At 40.8% G+C, this 25,090-nt stretch overlaps 1 protein-coding gene across 1 annotated transcript in view; it reads left to right on the forward strand.

The window, feature by feature from the left end:
- Positions 1-13,767: 13,767 nt before the first annotated feature.
- Positions 13,768-25,090, forward strand: part of PPP2R5A (protein phosphatase 2 regulatory subunit B'alpha) — a 46,926-nt gene continuing 35,603 nt past the window's right edge. Inside the window, exon 1 of the mRNA XM_074897171.1 lies at positions 13,768-14,819. Coding sequence (XP_074753272.1) covers positions 14,669-14,819 — 151 coding nt within the window. The 5' untranslated portion in view covers positions 13,768-14,668. The remainder of the gene's footprint in view (positions 14,820-25,090) is intronic.

Genomic DNA, 25,090 nt, shown 5'->3' on the forward strand with positions numbered 1-25,090 from the left:
CTAGCAGTCGGTTTGCAGTCAGTTGACAATGACATCTTCTAACTTTGATAACAAATATATATACACATTTATATATATATATATATATATAAATATATATATACACATTTAATAAAAATGTGTATAACATTGCCTTCTCCATCCCCACCAGCATCTTCTGCAGAGAACTACCCTAATCACCAGGAAAACAGCATGCCTTATGGTACCAACCAGAGGAGGATGTGCCCTTGGGAAAGCCCAGAATCATCAATTCTTGCCAGATTGGTTGAAGAGGAAGGGAAACGGAAAGTTTCAGAACCTGGATGGCAACCATAAGAATAGCATGCTGCTTCTTTTAATCATTTACTAAGGAGAATTGGGAATATACAGTTTATTTTCTTAGAAGAAGAAACTGAGACCAATATTACTTTGTTCAGTTCTGTTTATTTATAAAGAAGGAAAAAAATCCTGTGTCTTAGAATGAAAAAGGAATCAAGCAGCTTGAGAGACAGGCTTTGCTCACAAATCCAATCCCCTGTATGGCTAGCACTCTGCCCAAAGGTCCTCTTTTTTAAAAAAAATAAAAAATTAACATTGCCAGACTATGGGTACCTCTGTGGCTGTGGCCATAACTTTCTTACTGCCCTATCTCTGTTTCTATGCTTTTTCTAACTCCTATAGTTTCAGTTATCTGGTCCATAAAAAATCCCTTTTTTTACTTAGTTATTGCAACTTACCTAAACTTATTAATACACTTACTCCTCTGAAGGCCTAATTAATGTTTAGACACAGCAAAATGATAGCAGCATGCAATCCGATTAAAGACACTCAGCATGATATGACCTATGAAAGTAATACAAAGAATTTAAACTCTGGTCTGCAGAGCTAAAAGCAACACTAAATCACATAGTGCTACAATTCCTACAGTGACAGATTGTTTGCAGTTAAAAGAGATCAGTGGTGAGTGAAAACAGCAAATGTAATACAACAAATGGGGGAGGAGGGGCAGAAAAAAATAAACTGATTAAGAAAAGACTAAAGAAATTGCCAGATCTTCAACCAGTGTAAATCAGTATATTTTCAGTGAAGACAATGAATTTATTTAAGGTAATGGAACTGAGAAAATGGCTCAAAACAATTGTTAGAAATTAGGATAGTCATAAAAGAACAAGGGGGAAAACAAATAAATTAATGCAAACTAGTCTCACTTTGCATTATCTAGCAAAAGAAAAATACTTTAAATAACATGCTTATTATTACTCAGATGACCAGAACATTATAAAACTCCAGTGACAAACCCAGTAACCGTGCTCCTCCAAGTGCTGCTGGCAGTCTCCTCTCGTCATCTGCACACACTTCCAAGTTTCTTCAGACCCACAGTACTACTCCTTGAGAGAAGTTGAGCTGTCGCACCCACTTTCTAAGGTGCAATAAACAAAGAGCCAGTGCCTAGGAAGTGTCCCTTCCTAAAGGGAGAACTGTTGGACAAAGGGAAGAATTAGCACATACAAGTTTTGGAGTTTGGGGTAACAGAGTGACCTGGCCAAGGAGTAACTGTAGGCTGTGCAAATATATAATGCAGTGAGGTGATTTCCAGGTGTTTCATAGATGAAGTATACTTCCATTCCGATAAATGAAAGTTTTTTGGAAACCAGCCCTTGGCATTAAGAACACACTCTTACCCTCAAAATCAAGGCACTGCTTGTGCATGGCATACTGGGGACTTGGGAAGGTCAGCCTGGGCCAGGTGCTGATCCAGTAACATAGAGGTGGGAGAGTCCCAGTACCTGGGAACAGTCCCTGCACTGTTTGATTTACTTGTATAGTCATAGTCTCAGGTTCCCAGGGAGCTTCATGAATCCTTTTCTATAGCTCTAGCTTTGTACATGTTTTGGTCTTTAGAAGCCAAAGACCTGGCCAAGTCATGCCCAGCACCTACACGAGATGATGGTCATGGTAAGCTACTTCTGTAGTCAGTGTAGAGAGACAGGTGGTCTCCAGAGAGCAATTCAGCCCGTCTGAGATGTGAGTTTCCACTACAGAGTGCCTAGCTTGCTCCACTGACTGGAGGGAGCCTTGGTTAGCAGGCTTAACATTTACACACCTCAGGCAGGTGCCTGTAGCTGCACAGGATCAGGCCGTGTGTAAGTCTCTGGGTGTCTGTGCAAAGCAGCGTTCATAGCCATGTAGACTTTGAACTGAACTCTAAAACAAGTGACTTTGCACTTAGCTCACAAAAGAAATATACAGTCATCCACAGAATAATAAACAATATTTTCCAAGCCTCCGTTTCCACAGCGTTATTTGGCAATATGTCAGACATCCTCTAGCATATCTACAATCTTCTTGCATTTCACTGCTTCTCCTCAAAATCAAGATTCCTTTCTCTGACATTGTAGGGTCTCATAGTTAAATCGCATCTCCTTTTTCTGCTTAAAAAAATCGCCTTTTTTTCCCATTCAAAACCTTTGAAGGACTCAATAAATCTTCCCCTTTGTTCCCTCTGTGAGTCCCTCTGGGACTGCCATTCTCTTAATTTCTGTTCCTTCTTCCTGTTTGAGAACTTTCCAGTTTATCTGGTACAGCCATTAAAGTCAATGGCTCTTCATCACTCTGACAAGTATGTGGTATAGACCCAGTCAGCAAACCGTCTGTTCCACATTAAAAATACGACATTCACAATAACGTTGTCCAAAATTCATAAGATGTGTAGAACATGCTGGCCACCCCATACGCCTGGGATCAATTGGTGTTTAAATGTTGTCTAAAAGGGATGTTTCAGGGGTTTTTTTAAGACAGATTGCCACTCATTTCTGAGCCTACTTTAGTCCCATAAACAGCAGCTAATCAGACAAGTCAATTAACACCAATATTTAAGTAAGACTTCAGTAACAATGATTTTGAAATTCCACCCTTTTTTTTTTTCTCTATAAAAAAGGTAGTCAATGGCAATAATAAAACTGCAGAACCAAATATCAGTGTTTGAAATCCCCACTGCTCTGTTGGACAAACACTAAAGACATTTAAATGACAATACAGTTTTTTGTAGTGTTTAGTAATTATATGTGTAGACAACAGCGCATTCAACGCTGGACTACAGCAAAGATACTTTTTAAATAAAAAGGTGAGAACTTATACATTCTCTGAAAACTCTGTGATAAAAATTGCTGAAGATGGAAAACAATTTTTGATCTAAGGTATATATTTGGAGGTATAAATGGGTCATTTCCAACCACAGAAATGATAAATATGTGCTGTTATTATAGCGATTTGTCTACATTATTTTGGAAATGCAGTGAATATTAACAGAAGTTGTCAGAAGAAGTGATCCCCTCTTCCATTCGTTAGAGTGATCTAGAAAAGTAGTCAACTTGTGCCTGTATTGAATAAAGCTGGAAGACATCTTTTAACTATACCCCCCTCTTTTTCTGAACACTTCAATTTGTACAGTGGAAAAGCAGGCCTATGTTTCACAGCATGACATCTGACCCATGGTGCAGTACAGCTGTTGACACGGACAGAATAAAAACACACTACACAAGAATTTCAGGACACAGCAACAGTACTTTAAAAACTCTCCACTCAGCAAACTTACTAGTGATGCTTCTTACCAGCCATAAAAGTCCAAAAGTCAGAGTAATCATTCTTAGGTTAGAGAGGAACAACAAGGTCAATGCAACAAAGTCTATTTTTTTAATTCATACCATCGAAATCATAACAGCACTGAGTATTTTGGAATCAGTTTTACCAATGATTATGTTGAAATAACACTTAACATTCTTCTGCCATGTTTTTCACACACTGTTTATCAAATATCAGATCAGGTGCATTGATGCTATTTTGTGATAAATGCATGTTAAATGTCTTTACAAAGTAATCCATGTCCAAACCCAAATACGGTTTTCTTTGATTGCCTTAACTTATCAGACATGAAATGTTCTCCTATTTCAGAAGTTTCTAAGCTACTTCAAGGACGTGCCCCCAGTGGTGGCTCCCCAGAAGACAAAAAGATTCCACAGGCAGTGGGTAGCAAGTGGGCAGTGCATATAGTGACAGCGTGATGCATCCTATGGAAATGGTAATTGCATTTATTTTTCTTATGAAAGCCCTCTCAATCATCATTATTATTTTAAGACAAGCAGAGTAGACTCAGGCACAGTGCTACACTTCGTTGCACCGGTTCCCAACTAATGAATGCCTGTAACACAGGTGAGGCATGGAGCAGGCTGATAAATTCTGTGCGACTCATGCCAGCTCTGGGCAGAGAAAGTTCAGGACAGACTCATATGAATTTTCCAGCTGGGGCCAGAAATCATTCTGGCTTCCAGCTGGTGGAAATGGTAGGAGAGCAGGACATCACCCGGGTGAAAAAGGGAGGGCAGGTGGCAGCAGCCCCCCCCCCCCCCCCCCCCCCCAAGAAGCAGCACAAAGGTGATGAAGGCAAGGAGAGGAGGAAGGAGGCAGTGTGTGCAGCACAGAGGGGCACGACATGAGGAGTGAACATCAACGGGCACCATCAGCAGAAAGGCTGGGAATCAGTGCTTTGTGCAATACCCTGCTCATGGCGGGACAGGACCCCTACGGATCATTTCATTAACTTGCAGAAGGGTACAGCAAATGCGTTTGGTTTTGTTGGAGGTATTTGGTGTTGAGGATTGCATGGATTTGGGAGACCTAACACCAAACTCTGCAATTATTAGGCAGATAACCCAATCTGAGCAAGAGCTGCTGAAGTGGCCCAGTGCAAAGGGACATTGCAGACCCTTTTATTCTGTCAAATCAAGGGACTGGCTTGAACTTAATTAACAGAATAACCAGAATGGAACATACAGTATAAAATTAAATATAAATTTATCATTTAACGTAATGCAGTGGTAGGACACTCGAAGCAATCAGACAGGCAATGGCTATGGAGATGGATGCTAGCCTAGCAAGATGTCACCCAAGCCAATAGTAGGTACAGGTATCCTGGCCTGAAGTATATATTTTTTTGAATATATAAATATCTATACCAAATATATATATTTAAGATTGTATATATGTATAGTCTTAGTCCAGTCCTATCCCTGTATACATTTCATGTTTTTAACTGTAGCAGGGAGATCAGGGTCATGACTTGCCTTTAAAACCAGTTCTCTCAGAAAAGCACCAAGCCTTACTCACAGATCAGCTTGTCCTTCAGATGACTACCTGTTCTGTAAGAAAATGCATGGCTTTGCTTTCCAGACACCCACTTTAATGATAATTTTAAAGAAAAACTGACATTTAAAAATAAATTTTCATTTCAGAAAAATGCATTCCTGCATATTTACATTTTTTAATTATAAAATCTGGCCTTCAGGCTCATTTGAGGAGTTAGTCCTTAATGACATGTTAGTACATTTTGCGTCAACGTATCTTTGTCAGCTTTGGTGGCTTTATGGCCTCCAAAAACCACAGCAGAGAAGAATCAGGCCACCAGTTTTTACAGAAAGGGGAAAATGGAAGAAGATTCTGAGATATCCTCGTATGAGGGCAGACATTACCAAACAGTTTAGCATATTTTTCCTCTAAGGTCTTTTATGTTTTAAGTTATTAATCAGTGAGAAATAACCTAGAAAGGAATTACAGCAGGTGCTTGGTTATACTGTAATCATTCTGCTTCACCTCAGACAGTTCTGAGGTCTATTAAGACAGAATGTATTCTGAATTTTTTTCTTTCCTTAAAAGCTGGCGGCTTTTTAATGAAGAGATAGACTGGAGTAGCATATGTAGTCATTGCAATCTGTTCTGATCATTGCTGGCTAATTAGGGTTTAGCTAATTTAATTTTGAAAGATGGTTTGAGTTAGAATCTGAAAACTCTTGTTTAGTAATACAAATGAGAACTGAAAACATATGTTACAATCGAGAATGAAACAGCACTTGTACGACTCATCTTAATGGAGGCTGTAGGTGTCACTGACAGCAGTTCATTTCACAGTAACAGTTCTGACTCAAGGAAGATGATGTCTTTTTAAAGTGTGAAATAACTGACTGGTCAATTCCAGTGTTTGAAAAGGGACACTAAAAATGAAAAGGTCAAAGTAATCAGTGATGGGCTCAAGTGGAAAACCTTCAGAAAAGGCTTTATTCTCTGTAAAATATCTTTTCCAAGGCTTCCATGTTGTTTCATTTGTAGAAATGTCAATGCAAATTTCTATTAGTTTGACTAGCAATATGGAATGTTTTTCCCAACACCTTGAACTAACTGTCTTTCCTAAGACAACAACAGGACAAGAAGTTCTGCCATTGCTTCTTGGCGTGTTCCTGAAGGGCTAAGCAGGAATGGTAGGATTTATGCACAGGCAACATGTACAGCATGGCTACTCCATGGCGCAGTGTGCTTTGAGACAGAATAATATTAAAGATGTGCTCGTCTTTTACTTCATAAGGGTTTAGAATTATCTAAGTGTTGTCCAGTATGCTCCTTCCCCTGTAAAGGTGAGATTTTGAAGAAATGTGGTCAGGTGAGATGATGGCTTTGGCCTGAGAGAATCCCATCCCCATCCTGCTCCACCCCTCCAGGGAAAAAGCGGGTTGTGACTTCTGAAGGCAGCTTTGCACTGAAACCAGGATACTTTGTAATGGCATGGTAAACTCCACAAACATTAGAACATATATTGAATGGCATTCAGTATGAAAACTGTATCTTTTTATGATGAGTAAAGATAAGTATGTCTACAGGAAAAATTCAGCTTGGAGTCCATTATACTTACTGTGATCAACTCTATTAAAAATGTTATATATTAAAAAAATACAGTTGACTTATCTTTTAAGAATACTCAAACATATTTCATATTCCTGACATTTGGATACCGGTTTGCATTCACAAAGCTCTTTCTTGAAAGTGGAAATATAGCACTATTTTCTTGGCAATGTTTAACTTTCTTCTTCTTAAATATAGGAAAGCAATACTGCTATTTAGATTGCAAGAACAGCAAGAAGAACATTTGCTCTCTTTAAATCTTCCCTTTCTGAAAACATGAGGTTTTATTTATTTATAATATGTGGAAACACAACTGAAAAAAAGTAAAAAAAAAAAGTAACAAACCAGAGTTATGAACTCAAATTACAATAATGGTATGAAAAGGCAAACATTCAGAGGTTAAAAACATGCTATGTTGACAACTGGTAATTTAGGATGAAATGAATCTCTTCCAAAAATGGCAAGGTTGCATACTGTCTAATCACATTTGTACGACATGAAGCTTTACTGCTCTCAAAATCTTTGTCTTTTTGGTTGGTGTTGATCTAAGACATTAGAAATTATTGCAATCTACAGCAACACGGGGAAAAAAATCAGTTGTTAAGCATGTCTGACTCTTGGAGATAATTCAAATGGAAAAAAATCCAGGTCATTGGCCTTTTTAAATAGACCCCCGGCAATATTTACTCCTCCATAAATAGCACAGTCACATGAAATAAAACTGTGTTCAGTAAAGCCTGCAAAACAAAAGAACAATTTACAGACTGAAACACAAACTGTGGCTCACGTGTTTGCTGGGCAGGATTAAGTGAGCTTGCTGCACGGTCTGTGCTTAGTGACTGTGGTGTCAGATCCGCTGGAAGGAGAGCAAGTCAGGTCACCGAAGGTGCTTCATCCTTCAGCAAAAGCAGGGAAACGCTGGGATCCTGCTCTAGACAACGACGTGAGAGACAGCTTTTGCCATAATGTCACATTTCACTGTGGTGGAAACAAGCACTGCTGCCTTTACCATCATGACTAAGAGCACATCTACATAAGGAAAAATCACAGGCGTTACTGTGCTGCTTTAATTTTACCACTGTGGCTCTCCTGCTACAGGGAAGGCAGTACATTTCCCCAAGGTAGACCAATCCTAACACAGAGGTACACAATTCTGAAATTTCAGTAAGACCATTTATTTCATCTGCTGGCAAAAATAAATATTTTTAGATGTTACAGACAAAAGGACAAATGACTACATTACTATAAATGTTATTTACATCTCTCTAAAGCTCACATCAATCTCTTCTGTGTGCTTACCCATGCTTATCACTTTATTTCAAGTCTTACTTCTTTTTTCCCCCACCTAAAGATCCAGCTCTGGGAGTCATGTTATTACGGAAGAACCACATGTGTCTTTTATTAGTCTCTTTTGCAGCTCAAATACGGTTGAGAAAAACTTGAAAATGTGAAAGAACTGCACACAAAAGCCGCATAGCCTATATGACAAATTAGTAGTATCCACAAGAGCATGTGACTTGATTTCATTCATTAACCAGGGAGGTAAAGGACTGATTATAATTAATCAATATTTAAGACTTCTCCTTACTAATAGCACTCATTCTGCTTTTGCAAAAAAGGTTTAAAAAAATGCCCCTGGAAAGGTATAGTTTGAAATTGAGCCTGGTTAAAGAGGACAGATTTGCAGACAATGGGTGCCAGCCCACTTGCTAGTGGGCCACGGAGAACTGGCTGTTCAGCAGACTTGCCTCTTTGTTTCCAGTTGCTAAATCACAGCAGAGACAGATGAAAATATAAAAATACTTTTCTGCTATTATTCTCCAAGGAGAATAGAATTACAAGGGAATAGAATTACAATTCAAGACGCAAAACCAATTCCTTACAGAAGTATTTTACACTGTCAAAGTGCTCAGAAACCCTGGTACAGCAAACTTTCCATCTTGGATTTACAGAGAGATTTCCCAATCCTCTTCATTTCTCTTTGTTACAGCCTATATATCTGCTTTACATCTCTTGGCTACACTTCGTACTTTTCTGGCTGCCACATTCATTAAGTTTCCAAGAGCAGCTGATTCTTAGCATGCAGTAATTCTTGTTAGCCCACTGAGAAGCTGACAGCAAAAACCTTGCTGTTTGTTTGTTTAATTCCCTTCACTGAGCATTAGGAATTATTTCTGAAAGAACTCAAGCTTCCAGGTGTTTGCTTTTACATGCAAACATTTCATAACAGAAATAGTTCTCTTTTATTTTCTAAATGCCATGTTGAACAATCTTCATAGAAGACTGCAATGCTGAGGATAGAGCTCTATGGCATTTACAAAGGTCTGGTTTGCCCCAGACAGAAGCATTTAGAAAGTGGTAGAGGAAAGGCTACAGTGTTTTGTGGTGGTGGTGGTTGGTTGGTTGGTTAGAGGGTCTTTTTTTTTGCATTTCAGTGAATATAAGTGCCATTTGTTACATTTAAAAATACTATGAATGCACTCCTCTTGCTGAAGATCTTTCCCCATTTTATATATAAAATGCAAACAAATCTTTAGCACAGAGAACAGATTAATAAATACACATATGCTCATGTTCTGTATTTTTTTGCTAAGGAAATGTCATTATGGCAAAGTTGCTAACTGACTTTGAAAGCTTATTGTAAACCTATATCCCTAAGGGATGCTTTGCCTCTTACCGAGCCAGAAAGACTGCTGTTGAGTTCTCAGACAGCACTGTTTCCACCCATAATGATGGTTCAAGACACAGACAAAATTAAGGAGTTAATTGGGATACATTTTCATTGGACTATCAGTTATGAAAATCAGTGTATGAGTGTGTGTGTGCCTTGTGTGCAAACTTCTTAAAATACGTTTTTTATTTGTAACACAATCACACTGGTTGTCTAACAGAAGATTTAATTTAAAGGTTTTTAAAATAACAACATGAATCAGAGCTAGTTTTAACAATCCATTGCCTGCACATACCCATACACATAGTTTTGTCTGAAAAGACTCTAATGACATATTCATAGGTATGCCAAAGGAAATCGAACTCAGGGCCCTTGCAAAGACGGTCTCACCAACTAATCTCTGAGTTCCAATCCCAGAATTTCAAATCCTGCTCTGGGAGGAGGGTTACAGATGGTCCCTGAGATAACTAGTGCTATATTTAAGGATTTATCAAGCAGAAGTCTTGGGAACTCTTCTGCTAGATAGTGACTAGCTAGTGCAGACCATAGAACATGTAAACATACAGTTTTACCTGAATTATGTGAATAGCTCATTGGGTTTTACTGGGACAGTCCGAGTTCTTAAACCCAATTCCATGCATGCTTGAAAGAGCACAGCCTTAGCCCAGAAGGTATTTTATGTTAGTTAAAATACCCCGAAAAACTGATGGGGTGGTGCAGCTGTAAATATAAGCACAGCTGCAGCCAACAGGGCTTTTCCTTAAAAATTTTCATTTTTAGAATCAAATAAAAGTAAGTTTTCATAACCTCTCTCCACAAACCTTCCTGGATGAGGGTTCACCCACTTAGGGCATCCTCTTCACTAAAATATTCCTCCCACTGTCTCTGAGAAAAGCTAGATTTCTTGTAGCTTGGTTTCCGAGCATCTGTACAGAGGAATGGGAAAGCAGACCTATAGTTAACTCTTTGTCTGCTGGCAACCAGGCAACTCCCTGTAGCGAAAACTCGGTAGTAACCTGGCACCACACTTCCAAGACAAGTTGCTCAGGATTCTGTAAGTCAATGATATGTCATGTTCTCATTCACCTCTCCAAAGGTCTCGCTCTTGGGTAAAGATGCTAAGAAGGTGAAGGAAGTAAATCTCTATGACTGAAAAGAACTGCAAATGTGACTTCTAGTTAAATCTGTTCCAGAATGTTGCTTCTCTGTTTTGAATAATGATCATGAATGATAATGAGCTTTCTTCCCAGTCAAGTTAGAGACATACGTGATGTTTTGCAGAATCAGTGCTTCAGCACATATTGAGGGCTCTGACTTAAGAGTGGGAATAGCTTGGCATAAAATTACTATTCACAACATTCTCTGTGGCCACATCAGACTTTTATGAATTGGATTTGGAGCCAGCGACTTATAACCCGGCATCATCGCCGTGTGCCTTTAAATACATTCTAAAAACTAGGGGGTTCAGAAGCTGACTCAGAGCAGCTCCGACAGCTGTGTAGGAAGCAGTATGTGCATAAAGTGGGGAAGGGCAATCTTCAGCCTTCTCAAACACAGCTATTTCAGATTGCCAGTCAGAGCTCCTGCTTTCATTTTTTTTTTCTCCAAATACCCCAGTCCCACAGGCCTGTATGTTCCCATGGCTTCTTACATCCATGTAATTCCACTTATTTCAAGTATACTTTAATTCAAACATTACCCTTTCAGTTTGGGAAACTGTAGCTGGCCTACAGAACTGCTGATGATTCTTTTCTGAAACAGAAGTTACATTAAAAAGACACAAGAAAAGTCAAGAGCTAAAAATACTTTTCATTTATGTGAGAGAATAAAAGTTTCTTTTTGTTTGCCTGACTCACATTTCACCAATGTTTCTTTTACGAGTGATACATGAAGATATGGTCTGAAAATATCTTCCAGTACAATTGGTATGAAAATCCCATCATTGCAAAACTACACCTATTATTTACGGAGGTCTTTGCATCATGAATTTCAACTGCCAACAGATTTTTACAACATAGTTTTAAACAGCATGGCAGCCATTTCAAAGCCTAGTAACTTTTAAGAAAATATTTTAAATATCAGAAAAATATTTTTACGTTACTTAGAACTTATACAAGGCTTTTCATTAACAAATTCAAAAATATTTAATTGATGAAACTTTAAGGTGGGTTCTTTTACACTAGGGACAAGCAGCAAGGCTTCAGCTGCCAATCAGTAGTATACAGGACACACTGGGCAGTGTCACTTTCTAAAAATGGATGCAGAAGAAAATGACAGCTGTTGGACGGCAGGCAAGAACAGAGGAACACACAGATACAGGGTCTGGGCCTTAGCACTCTGTAAAATGCAAATTGACCACGTAAGTGTTTCCTTTACTGCGATGAATACATGAGCCAGCAGTTTAAAGAACAAGTGCCTAAAGACTGGATTTTGTAACACATTAAAAAAATGAAATAAAAAGTCTATACACCTACAAGAAAGATAACAGTATATTACACTTGCCCCCTATCATTTCTAGATATGTTGTATCCAGAATTGAGTCTGAAGTATACAGAAAAGAATTCTTCTAGAGTACTCTCAATCTATTTCCAAATGCTAAAGATTATTTCACCAAAAGCAAAAAAGACAGGAGGTGCACAAGTAATCATACATTCAAAAGTTAGTAAAGATTTTGCTGACAAAGGAAAAAGGAACGAATGACAGAAGGAAACATGGACACAAGTTTATATTGAACAGGCTTCCACAGTCATCTTGTATGTTTGCATAAAGCTATAATCTACACTTGGATTTTGATTTATGGTTTATACGTATAAACTCTAACCCATGAAGGCATTTAACAAGCATGTATGGACATATTTATGTTCTACCTCAGCTACTGAAACTTGAGCGTGTATTTGTAATACTACAAATACTTATTTGCTGAATTGGTACCTAAAACTATGTAGTAAGAAGAAATGTGCTGATGTGCATAAAACTTATCTCTATGTGAACAGTTACAAGCTAAGGCATCCCACGTTTGCAGTGCAAAAGGAGGGGCTGTTCATATATGGAAGCGGGACTGAGCAAAAGTCAGGCTTTAATGCAGTCCTGTACTGCACGCACCACCATGATTTTCATCTGCTGCAGCAGTCACAGTTCTCATTTCTCACAGCCTAACTTCAGCCTCCACCATGGAAATTGTACAAGGCAGAAGAATTAGTTACCCCATAAATATTTACTCTTTGAAAGTTAAGCACGTGGTTGTTTCAAGCAGTTTTGTGCCTTCAGCCTGCAAAACGAGACTCTGACTCAGTGCGAGAAAGTGAACGCCATGGTAACACAGACTCCCAAGAGCCAAATTCATCTGGAGATGTGAAGACGACCAAAACCGCTGAGGTGCCAGAAGGGTGGGCAACAAGTAGTCTGAAGATGACATGAAACACAGCCGCGCGCTGCCCGTGGCTCCCCGCTCTGTTAAACACCGCTTCGGCGGGTTCTCCCGCGAGGAGCATCTCGTTGCGGCGTGCGGCTCCTAACGGCTCGTTGAAAGCATCAAGCGCGACTGCTGCTTTCCCCACAGCAGCAGCAGCAGCAGCAGCAGCAGCAGCAGCAGCTCTAGCACCGCCGGGAAGCTCCTGCCCTGTCCGCAGGCCTCGCCCCGCAGGGCACACCCGAGCCGGGAGCCCCGGCTCGCTCAGCGCGCCCACGGCCCGGCCCCAGGGGCGGAGGCGTGCCTCGGGCCCCGGGGCAGGCCCCACTCTGGGACAGCCGCCCTCTCCCCACGCTCCTCCTCCTCCTTCTCGCACCACCCCGTCACAGCCCACACCCGACCATGGCAGGGCGCCCGCGGCGGGAAGAGAGCCCCAGCCCGGGATCCCGGCGCCACCGGCTCCCCCTCGCCGACGCCCGCGCCGGCTCAAGTCTCCACAGAAGCGGCAGCGAGCGGGCTCGGACTCCGCAAGGAGAAAAAGGCCTTCGCCGCCTGCGACGGCGGCTGCAGCCAGGGGCGGTTCGGTAACGGGGCGGCTCGGTAACGGCAGCGTCGCGCGCCGAACAACCCCGCGCCGCCGCCAGCCGCTTCCCTCCCCCGGCCCCACGACCGCCCTCCAGCGCGGATTGGCCAGCGCTCGCCCCACCCACCGCCTCCGCCCCTTCCCCTTCCTTCCCTCGCGTTTTACGTCGGCCAGGAAAACCCCGCCCACCCCATCTCCCCTCCTCTCGGTTGGAGAAGCATGTTGTCAATCAGGCCGTCCGCGGTGCGTGTCCCAGCTCCCGCGTCCTCCCCGAAACCCTGAGCGGAGGAGGGGGGGTGTTCCACGATCCTCTTCTTTCATTGGCTGCTCGGCGCCGTCAATCACGTCAGCAGCGGCGGCGGCTCCTCTCGCCCCTTCTCGCCCCTTTGGCGGTCGCCTCCGCCCCGCCCCTTCCCCCTCCTTCCTCCCCTCAACTCCGCTCGCTCCGGCAAGTTGTGCGGCCGCTCGCCCGCCGGCTCCGGGGCTGTGGCGGCGCGGCTGCGGCGGGCGGAGACACTAGTGGCGGCCCCCGGCGGAGCGGGAGGGGGCAGGATGACGGCGGAGGCGCGGGGAGCGTCCGGCGGCAGTTGAAGGCGGAGAAGGGGCGTGTGGAAGCGAGCGACTGGGGAGTGGAAGCCGCCTCCCCGGCGAGCTCGGCCCAGGGGCGAGTCCGGCCGATGACAGCGGGCTCGACGCGGGCTGGCGCAGGCGAGACCGACTGAGGCGGGCGCGGAGCGAGCGACGCGGGAGCGGGGCAGCGGCGCCGCCGAGCCCGGCCCGCGGCGGCTTTCGTCGCGCCTGCCCTGAGGAGAGCGGGAGCCCGGTCCGTCCCGTGTCCGTCGTCCCCCATTCCACCCCCCCCCCCCGCGGCGGGAAAGTTTGGCGCCTGCCCGCCCCGCCGGGCAAAGTTGTCGTCGGGTTTGTTTGTTTGTTTTTCCCTTCCCTCCTCCCCCCCTTCCGGTCTCCCGCCGGCCGCCGCTCTCCTCCGCCTCCCCGGCAGCCGGCTCCGCGCGGAGAGGAAACGGCGAGGGCAGCAGGAACTGAGGAGCCAGGCGGCAGCCCCGACCCAAGAGCCCCCCGGCAGCCCGCCCCGCCGCCGCCCCGCTCAGACGCCAGCCCGCTCGTCCTCTCTTCCCGTCGGTGTCGTGTACGCAGGCAGGGAGGACTTGGCTTTCTTTTGGGGGTTCTTTTTTTTTTTTTTTTTTTTTTAAAGCCCGTTTTTTGCTCGCCCGCTTCTTCCTCCGCTTTAATATATGCTTCTGGAGAGCGACGTCCCCCCGCGCCGCCTCACCGCCCAGCCATGTCGGCGGCCATCTCTGCCGCGGAGAAAGTGGATGGCTTCACACGGAAATCGGTGCGCAAGGCTCAGAGGCAGAAGCGCTCGCAGGGCTCCTCGCAGTTCCGCAGCCAGAGCAGCCAGGTGGAGCTCTCGCCGCTGCCCCAGCTCAAAGGTACCGTCCGGCGTCCTTCCCGGCCCTCCCCTGCTCGCCTCAGCCCTGGGGCTACAGGTGCCGGTGCTCCCGGCCGCCCGGGGCTGTCTCCTCTGACACCGCTTTGCCCTGTCCCTGCCTGCCCTGGCTTGTCCCCTTCCCCGCACCCTCTGGCCGTCTCCTCCTCCGTTCCCGGGGCTTTCCAGGTGGGGACCCCGCGGGAGCAATTCTGCGTGCGGATGGGCTCGGCTCCTCTGCTCACGTAAACAAGTGTCGTACAGGTCGGTTCTCGTCTGCTGCCCCGGGGACTGGCTCCATTAACTCGCCACCCCTCCTCGGGGAGATTTAGAAGTAAGTCTTAGGAGGGCAAGTGTGCTTTTTGAGGGCTTACTGCAGGAAATGGAGACGCTAAGTTTTGTTGAGAAGTGCAGGGAGTTGAGTACTAAAACCTAGGAGCGAGCGGTGGCTCTTCCCCCGGGGGGTTTTGCAAAGAGGAACTCTGTGCCTCTGGCATAATATCCTGAGTTACCGGAGAGAGTTTGTGTTTTGTTCCTTCCCATCACTTCTGGACGGTGTTTGAATGACGTTTTGCCCGTCTTGTTTTAACCATCAGGAGTTTCCTCAGAGACCTTCTCCTACGTGGTGCTGCATGCGAATGCTCACAAGTGAATGGAAATTGTAGATGCTGGCATTGCTGACATTAAAATAGTTAGGTGAAGGTTGTAGCCTTAGTACTGGAGCTAAAATCTGAAAATGCTCAGTTCATTAGATTACGCAAATGAAACTAAAGATAATTGCAACCTTCTAGACCTTTGAAAGTCAATTTCTGTTATTTCTTCTTCTACGAATGGCAAAAAATATTAGGCAGAGAATATAAATCTGTTATTAAAGTATTTGACAGGGACCTGGAAAATACGGGAGAGAGATTACCTTAACATGGCCCAGCGTGTTAATTTTACACTAAAGTCAAGGTTTTTGAAGCTTTATCATATGATGGTGGAAAACATCTGATGATTTGCAGCAAATACCCCAAATCTGAATGAAATATGGCAAACTTAAAAATATTCCTAGATACTAAGTAATTTTCTGTTTGATTTTCGTGGCTTTTACAGTCATGCGTTGTATTTCGAGACAATTTTTTTTTTTTCCTACATCCGAGTGGCAGATGTACACAAAGTATAAAACTGGTGGAAATGTTATTAAACACTAAGCTTGGGTAGAAGAATAACAAGGGGAGGTTGTTGTTTTGTTTTTTTCAGCATGTTTATTGTAGCAGCCTTGGGTTTTACTTTAGCAACAGCAAGGGTGTTCTTGCTGCTTGGTTTGGGCTTTCTTTGTGAAGTTGTGTCCTGTCTTGGTACACTAGTTTGATTTGAGGGATTTATAACCTGAATAATTGGTTTGAAATCAAGATTTAGTCACATGCTGTTTAGACAGTATATTTTCCTCGGATTATTTTTATAAAACCACACTTGAGACCTTGTAAAAGCACTTGGTCAATACTGCACATAGGTGGCAGACTTCAGAAAGTTTGAATCCTGATCCGGCAAACAGTTAAACATACATACTTTATGCAGGCAGTAGTTCCCGTTTAAATCAGCAAAATGTCCCAAGTTTATGTTCTTTGCTGAGCTGGGACTTTTATATTAATTCTGTAACTCGGTATGATTAAATCTTACACTTTTGTGAGCGTGGTTTTACAGCTTTTTACTTCTAACACAGAGATTTGCATGGGATCAGCAGCTCAGATGTTCAGAAATTTGAGGCCATAAACTATCAGAGGAATTTCTTCAGTTATGCAGAGTTGTATAGTAGTTTGAATTGTCTTAAATTCTTAAAGGAGGATCTCACCTGTCTTTATGCTTATGATTTAAATTGCCCCCTAAACCTGCTTCAGAACATGAATTGTGGGCAAAATACACTTTTATGAGTTTCAGTATCCTCGCTGGCCAGTCAGCAGAAAGTCAGACAGTGCTTTTCTGCATGTTTTCTCCTTTGGGTTTGTGATGTTGTATTTGTCCTGAACATAGCTATGGACATAGGATGATTTCTCTCCATCTGCTTGAAGGGCTCCCTCTCCCTTCCTCTTTTGAACCTCCCCTGCCCCTCAAACCAAAAAAGCGTCTAGAAGGAAAGTGTTTGCTTTCTCTGTAAATGTATCATTTTGTAAAACTTCTTGTTCTAATCACTTATGTCTTGGGAAGATGAAGCTTTGCTTTATTACTTGAAGTTAATATGGAATTCGGTAATAGTTGTGATGCTGCCAGTGTAGTATCATCTACAGAGTAGTAGATGAGTCTTCCTAGGGAGGGGCTGAAAAGGGAAAGTACAGTCATACTGATGCCTGAGGGTGCTCAGCGTACACTTTCGAAATTAGATGAAGACTTTTTGCTTTTTCCAAGTATCTTCAAATAAATGGTTAAATCTGAGGTGTTTGAAGCTTGTATTGGGAGAAAAGTAGCATTTTGTGGATGAAAATGCAGTTTGGTATTATGCTGCTGTAAAATATTTAATCTTGTTTACAGTTACTGTCTTGTTTCATCACTTTTAAGAACAGATATTCTGAAGTAAGTATAAACAGTATTCTAAAACTCCCCAATAGGTTTGTGGCCTAAAATACTTACATCTACTTTACTGGGAGGAGAGATGTTCCAGAACAAAAATAAAAATTACCCATCCATGTTAAAACCTACCTTCTTGGGTAGATAGTGTTGTGGTTATTTTTCCTTTTATCTAGGGACTGTTGTTTGTTTGCCACTGAAATGGCCAGATCAGATTGTGTAACATGCTTTCATAGTTGTGTTGTTTGAAAGTCTGTACATATTTCTGGAGTTAATTGTACTGCTGCTGCATATTACCAAAATTTCTTATTTTGGCTGCATGTTCTATCACTGCTAGGAGAACAACTGTATCTGCAAGTAGTAGGTAACAGTCCCAAATAGTAGGTACTCTTCACTTTGGAGCTTTTGTTGGGGAAGTGAGGTTGAGAGGAGGGGCTGTAAAACTGTGTGGTGTCATTAACTTTTGGCTTATTTTTGTGTGTGATGATATCTATAATTTTTAGATAAAAGCTCTGCAAAACCTGACTGATGTCAGGATACATAAAATAATTAGTAATGTGTTCTTCAGTTAAGTTAGCAGGTTTCCTGTGTGTTTATTATTCAGGAGAGTGTCCATTTTACTGTACTCTTTAGAAGCTGAATAAGAAATACTGAAGACCCAGTGACTGTATTTAAAAGAAAAAAACCCCTCTTGTTAAACCTGTTAGAAGTTGAAATTCCTTTCCCTCCATCTCCTTTTAATTTCGTTACTTTATAGTTTACATAATACAAATCCTTTGAAAAATCTGCAGCCAAGTAACGTGCTGGCTAACAGCAGGATTTTATCACTTCATGGACAATTCTTAGAGTGGGGAGTTTAAAGAAATCTGGCAAAGGAAGTGTTATTTTTAACATCTTAAGAAGCGGTAATTTTGTCTCAATAGCAAGTTGTTTTAAAAGATTGTGATAGCACATGCAGTTACCTTCATTTTTGAAAAAAGAGATACTTGACCTTGAAACCTGATCTGACTCATTACAGTAAAAGTATGCATACTTGTTTGTCATTTTTGGTTGAAGAAGCATGTAAGAATATCGGTGGAAAATGGTGAATAGAAAACATAACTTGTTGCTTTTATTTAGTACAGTTAATATGGTCTGTCCGGTTGTAAAGCAAATACACCATTTTTTTCTCTGTGTACTGAACATGTCAAGTGCAGCTGGAATGAATAAACATTTCCTGATGCCTTTCTGTGATCTTCCTAATAGTGAATATCCATTTGGGAAGATGCATGTCACCACAGGCTTGTTTCCTATATCATGCTCAGAGAATAAACATATGAGAAGAAATTCTTAGTATTCACTTCCGAATTAAACTGTTTCCCCACCAAGAAAACTCTGGCCTTTACAGCAGAAGAACTGGAAGGTGGTCCAGAAATCTTTCAACCACAGGCTAGCGATGGTTATAATGATCTCTGTGGGGCTGAGAGTTACAGTGGTGAAGTATACTGGAATAAGACATTTTTAACAAGACCTTCCAATATGTAGTTTCAGCACTGAAATATGGGATCTAAAATAGGTGTTAACAATAGTATTTTCTTTACTTAAACCCTTGAGAGAGAGCTTGTGTTTGATTGAAAACCAGGTGTTGTGTTCAAGCTAAGCTTTTGTGGAAACGTTACAGAAAGGCCTTATAAGCTTGCTTATGGGTAAAATTTTAACGTTATTAAATATGCCAGGGTCAGTTCCAACCTTAAAACTTTGAATGTTTTGAGTCATATACTGTGTGCTTCAGAGCAACAAAACTAAGTGGAGTTAAAAACAGCTGAGAGGAATTCTCGTATTAAATTGCTCACCAAGTAAAATGTCCTTCAGAACTTGAGAATGGTTTACTTTTACTATACCCTTAATAAATATTTGTAAGTGAAATGACAGTTTTCTGGTTTGGATTTGCACTTTATCTTGTATCCCTCATGATTCATTGTTATTCCCTCTCCTGTAGTCCCCCATCCTCTACCTTCTGTATTCAACATCCCTTGCAACTGTGATCTGGGGTGAGTTTTTCCTTGAGAGAGATAATTTTTATTTCAGATGAAGAATGAGGATGTTCTGTGAGGAATTTAGGTTTAACTCTTATGTATAATCTCAGCAGGGCATACTATAAAGTAGTTAAAACTTCTGTTCAGTGAAGTTACAATCTTGAGAAATAGAGAACCTGTAATAGCTAAAAAAGCTTCAAGATTTTTTTTTTTAATATTCTAGTGTAGTTCCATGAAAAATGAGCTGTTTAATTTTTTTTTCTATATTAAGGAACTATTCCTAGTTTATGGAGTGGAACATTTAGTCTTTAATTCTTAACAAATTGACCTTTTTTACCCTTAGACTTGAATTTTTGGTCTTAGAATATACTTCCATCAAGAGCAACTCCTAAATATAGAGCCTATTGACAGTCTTCACATGAACTTTTCTATTTAAATCTTGCACATCTTCTGTGTGCCAGCTTAGTATCAGATTTCTTTTTCCATATTCATTGCTTTCTAGTTTAGTCAGATATTAGTTTTGCAGGTGCTGAATTTAATGTTAGTTGCTGTAGGAAATAAAAATGGAATTACTTATTGCTCCAGGCTATCTGATCAAAAGAAGATTACTTCAATCTACAGATTGTATTTTTTTAATATCTATCTGTCTTAAAATCATTCAGTGCTTTTGAAAAGGTGTCATACCAACAGTTCTGGGCAGATTAATTTTCCTTTTAAGCACAGAAGGGATATGTATTGTGTTCTTATGAAAAAAGACACTTCCATTGAGAAAGATATAAAATTCAGCTTCTATGCCATTGTAGTCCTGACTCCTGTTTTAATCTAGCAGGCTAAAATTGTATTTATAGTCTCATAACAGCATGTGGATTTTGAAGGTTGGAACCACAGCTGAGCTAGATGAATAGGTAGTAAATAACATCTGTTTTATAAGACTCCCTTGGCAAAATGCTCTGCTAGAAACTGGACCAACAGTGACAGCTTTTTAATGTCTGAATCATTGATTTTGATCAGACAGTCACTGAACTAGTTTCTGTTAAGTTTTGCTGAGTTCATGGCCAATGAAGTATGTTCTCTGCAAGATGCCTACTTCATAGTATACTTTTGACTTAAAGATAGAGCTTATCACAATTAAGGTCATCTACAATTTTCCTTCACAAGACCTTATTCTCAGCTGCTTACAGCATTGCTAAACTGTTTGGACTTAAGTTTTCCATGCCAAGTATGGACAGTTTTATTTGGAACTCTTTCTCAGGCTAGTTTTCTTAGTTTCAGCAAAAACAGTTCAAACTGCTTCAAAGACTAGAGGAAAAATAAATTGCATGGTGTCGGTATTAAAAAAAACCCCACAAAACCAACCAAAACAAACTGCCTTGAGGTTTAATGTTTGCTGTACTTTGGAGCTTAGCACATAGGTCTTCATGAAAATTGATCTAATTTGATCCACATTCTAAGACATGCTCAGTAGCTGTTGTAGCTCAGTAGCAAGACTGGTGATTTGGTATCTACTATGCTATTCTGTATAGGTACTTCAATATCTACCACTGTTCTCATCTACTGTGCTCGGTGAAGCTACTATGCATGGCTTTTGTTTCGTTTTCTCATCTGTAGTACTGTTAGGCATGTATGGAAAACCTGTATTTTTCTACAAGTAAGACCCCAGAAGTGTCTTACAAGGGAGGGGACAGAATGGAATTGGTGGGCTGGTTAGAGAAGCCAAAGTGGGAGGAGAGGGAAGAGGCTAGCTCCTCTCCAGTAGCTGCAGTATTTTGAGTCTCAACACTCCTGTTAGCAGTGAAACTTTCTGGAAATGTTTCTTACTGTACTCTCTTCTAGTTTCTTCATAATTTTTCATTGCAACTATGGTTTTTGAGTTTCCCGTGATGTTCCTAAAACTTTGGCTTCAGGTTTTTGTTCTGTACATCAGGAATTGATTGCAGATGAGTTGGCTCGCCAAATGAGAGTCTTTACTTTAGAATTGAAAAATGAGGAGAACGTAACTGCAGTAACCATGATTAGATCATGAAATTAACTTTCAGTCATTGTGCTCCTGGCTACTATATGTTTGGGAGGGGTGGTGTGGGAAGTGAAGCTGAGAAGAGCTGGTGGAATGTAGATGTAGGATACTAGGCCTTGGTACTTTAGGGATATGGAGGCTATGGGAAGAGACAGCAGTCTTACTGGAATTTTAGGTGACCTGTAGCCTGCTTAAGTAGTAGCATGTATTGCTGCTGTGAATATGATGAAGGGAAAAGGATACAGATTTTTTTTTTTTTTTTTTTTTCAAATTGTGCTGTTGGGTTGCCCGGCTGCCACTGGGAAAAGATTTGTATCTTGTTCTCATCTTTGCCATTGTTTCTTACTATTTTACCAAGCAAAGCTTTGGTGAAATCAGTAGTTTTTTTGTCAGCTTCATTGATATGATAGGGTTCAGAAGAGAAATATTAATTTTGCTTTGGAGCTGGGAGGCCAAGGTGCAAGTAGCAACAAAAATGATATTTGTATGTGTATATTCAAGAATAGTGCTGCAAAAGGAAGATGTTCTAATTCTAGCAAGTGGGTTTTAAGCCTTTGAGAATTAAAGGCATTAAAGCTACTCCCTACCATGATAGGAAAACTTTCAATGTATTGTATAAGTTTAATTTTTCAAATTACTCATTAGAAGTTTATATCTGAGACCATCACACCATTGGAGAGCTGACAAGCTGTGAATAACAGAGGTGAAAGCAGCAGGGTAGATTTTTCTCAGAACTGAAAGAGGAGGTGAGGTGAGTGAGTTCAGAGAAGGACAATATAGCATGGGCCAGGAAGGCTGATCTGAAGAAGAGCAGGGATAAAAAGTCACAGCAATTTGTCTGAATATGAAGCTTTATTTCTGCTTTTGCTGTATTTGAGAATTAGCAGGGTGCATCCCTGCATGAAACAAGTGAACTTTTAGAAGTGATTTAATAGGTTACTTTGTTTCTGTAGATGGTTGGTCCTTTAAAAAATAAAAGCACAGCTTCTATTTTATTAATTTCTTCCCAAGTAAAATTCTAAGGAAAAGTGTAGGGGAATAAAGTGGGTTTTTTTGTTGTTTTTTTTTTAAAAAAAACAATTTAGTGTAATTGGGTAAAGCTTTTGAAGAGTATATGATGTTTTTCTTTAAAAATTCTGTGCTTACTTAAAATATGGTATACATGTATGACTGAAATCTTGAGAGGCGTAAATTTTGGTTCCTTGTGTATGTAACAGCAACAAATGATGAGAATTTAACTTAGGTTCTGACTCATATATGGAATAAACTTGTGCATTTCAGCATTGTTAAGATTCTGCAGGAAAACAGAATTATTTTGAGATAAAAAATTAAGATGCAAATGTTAGAACCCCCTAGAGAGGCATAGGCAGGGTCCCACAGTACAGTCAGGAAGGACAAGATTCAGTAGCTTATATTGGTGTGTATTTTCCCTTAAGAGTAGGAAGCAGGAACAAAATAAACTCGGTACATCAATATGGTGTAAAAATAGCCAAGAGATTTTGCCAGATGGGAATATACTTCAGTGTAGGATCCCTCGTTACTGAACACTTGATGTTTACAGTTTTTGATAGAAAGAACCTAACGGTTAGAGTATGGTTAAAATTGATTTTGAAAGTAGCTCAACCTTCTATTTATGAGGCTAAATGTTTAATTTAAGTGAAGTGGGTGAAGAGATCCTACAAGTGCTTGAATATTCATCTGCTCAGGATTATCTATTCACATTGAGGTCAGTGGGAGTTAGGTCATCGAATGCAGCAGAACCAGGATTCCACCTGTGTTTCCAGTCTAATCTTAGTTCTTCCTACTGTAACACTTATTATAAAGTGTGTCATTATCTTGTTTGTCTGAGAGAATTGTGAAAATTCATTAAATATATATACTTATCTGAAGAGTTAATCCGCTATCTGTAACTTCCACCTGGATTTACACGGGGATTCAAGGGAAGAGGAGGTGTTTCCCTGGTTTTTGAAAAGCTAGATTGCATGTTTCGTCTGGCACAGACTTCCTATTAAATTATTCCTGTATACATCCCCTTCACACATTTAAAATAGCTGAATGCTAAATTAACTGCAAAATGAGTTTCTGTACCTCTGAAGTAATGTTTAAAAGCTACCCCTTGGTTTCAAATAAAAGGTATTTTTATATTACACTCAGCACTAATTTTGCTGTGTGAAAACAACATGAATGTTTCTTCAGTTGCTGGGAAAATGCAGACAAACTTGATTTGTAATGTTGATTTGCATTTTATAGCGTGGTGTTGAAGTTGCTCTAGTTTGGTGTCTTATTCAAAAATAATTTTATGCTTAGATAAGGTGAGGAAATGATTGGGGAAGAACACAAGTTGATAGATTTAAAAAACCCCCAGTATTCCACACTAGATACACTTATGGCATACTTCATTATCAATTCTCACTAATTATAAAATACCATAATTTCAGTCAGACAGGAGTTTTGCAGTTGACTTAATAAAAAGGGAACTTACTCAAATTGTAAATAACAGTTTCTGGCCTTTTAAGCTTAAAAAGTGCAAATCGATTTGTTTTGGTCGTCTGGTCAAGCAAAGTGTTTCTGTTCCTATGAATAGAGAATGCTTTTTCTACAGTACTGTATAATGGGTATTGAGCTTAAGTTTTTACTGAGTCTGTGTGGCACACAACTTTGTCACCTGCTTTTCAGCTGTCTTTATTCCTTGGTAATGTACGTACATAGTACTACAGCTGTTGGGGGGGTAAAATAGGAGCAGAGCTTGTTCAGATTAGTCTTCTTCTAATTCTTAGCAGAGTAGATGTGAAACGGTTCCTTGAGTCTGCCTTGTCACAACGTGAAGGCTTGTTTTACATCTTCAAAATTACATGTGAATATCCAAAATTGTATTGAACCCTTACACTTCGATAAATATTTCTTTAAGGGCAAATGCTTATGTTTGAGGAATAGTGTAATTAACAGTTCATGTGTCAGGAACAAGCAGCATCATACGGATTGTCCCTTCAGATCTTTTTGATTTGACAGTTGTATAAACTTGATCTGTAGTTTCTTCCACTTTCTGTAGAGTCTCTTGAGTCTTGCTGGTGGCTTAATTTTCCTGGCAGGTGAGTGAGTTACCAGGAGTAACAGTTACCAGGAGTTGTGTGCCAGCTTCTCTGTGGTACTTTCAACTTGTGTCTAATACAATGTAACCCGAGTTCGACTTTAGAGAGGCCTGTTTATATACCCAGGACTTTACCTTGACCTTTATTTGCCCTCTTGTTAGGAGGACTTTTTGAAAGCATGTATGTTTTAGCATAACAAGAACCTTTGTTGCATTTCAATATAACAACAGCTATTTAGGAGTTGTGTTTTCTGTTTTGGGAAAGCACTTTTAATTCTCAGGGCTTTGTATCAACTTTTGTAATTTTAAGTTAAAGGTTGCCATTTATCCCATATTCACATCTGAGAAACAATTTCCCATTCCAGAAATCAATTATTCTCCCTTCTTTCCCAGTTTGATGACCTGGCTGTGCATGTTAATTCTGTGATGGGATTTATCACCCTGAAATTTAACACTGTATTCCTTAAAGAAGCTGGGTTTCTATTTTAAATGATTTTATTATGACTATTACTTAATAATCATGAGCTATTACGCCTTTGTCAAGCCAGTGAAACCATTATTTGGGCTAATGTCTTGCATGCAGGAGAGAATGCTAAGCTCTTAGAGCCTCTGGT

The sequence above is a fragment of the Athene noctua genome, chromosome 1 (assembly GCF_965140245.1).
Source record: "Athene noctua chromosome 1, bAthNoc1.hap1.1, whole genome shotgun sequence".
NCBI lineage: Eukaryota > Metazoa > Chordata > Aves > Strigiformes > Strigidae > Athene > Athene noctua.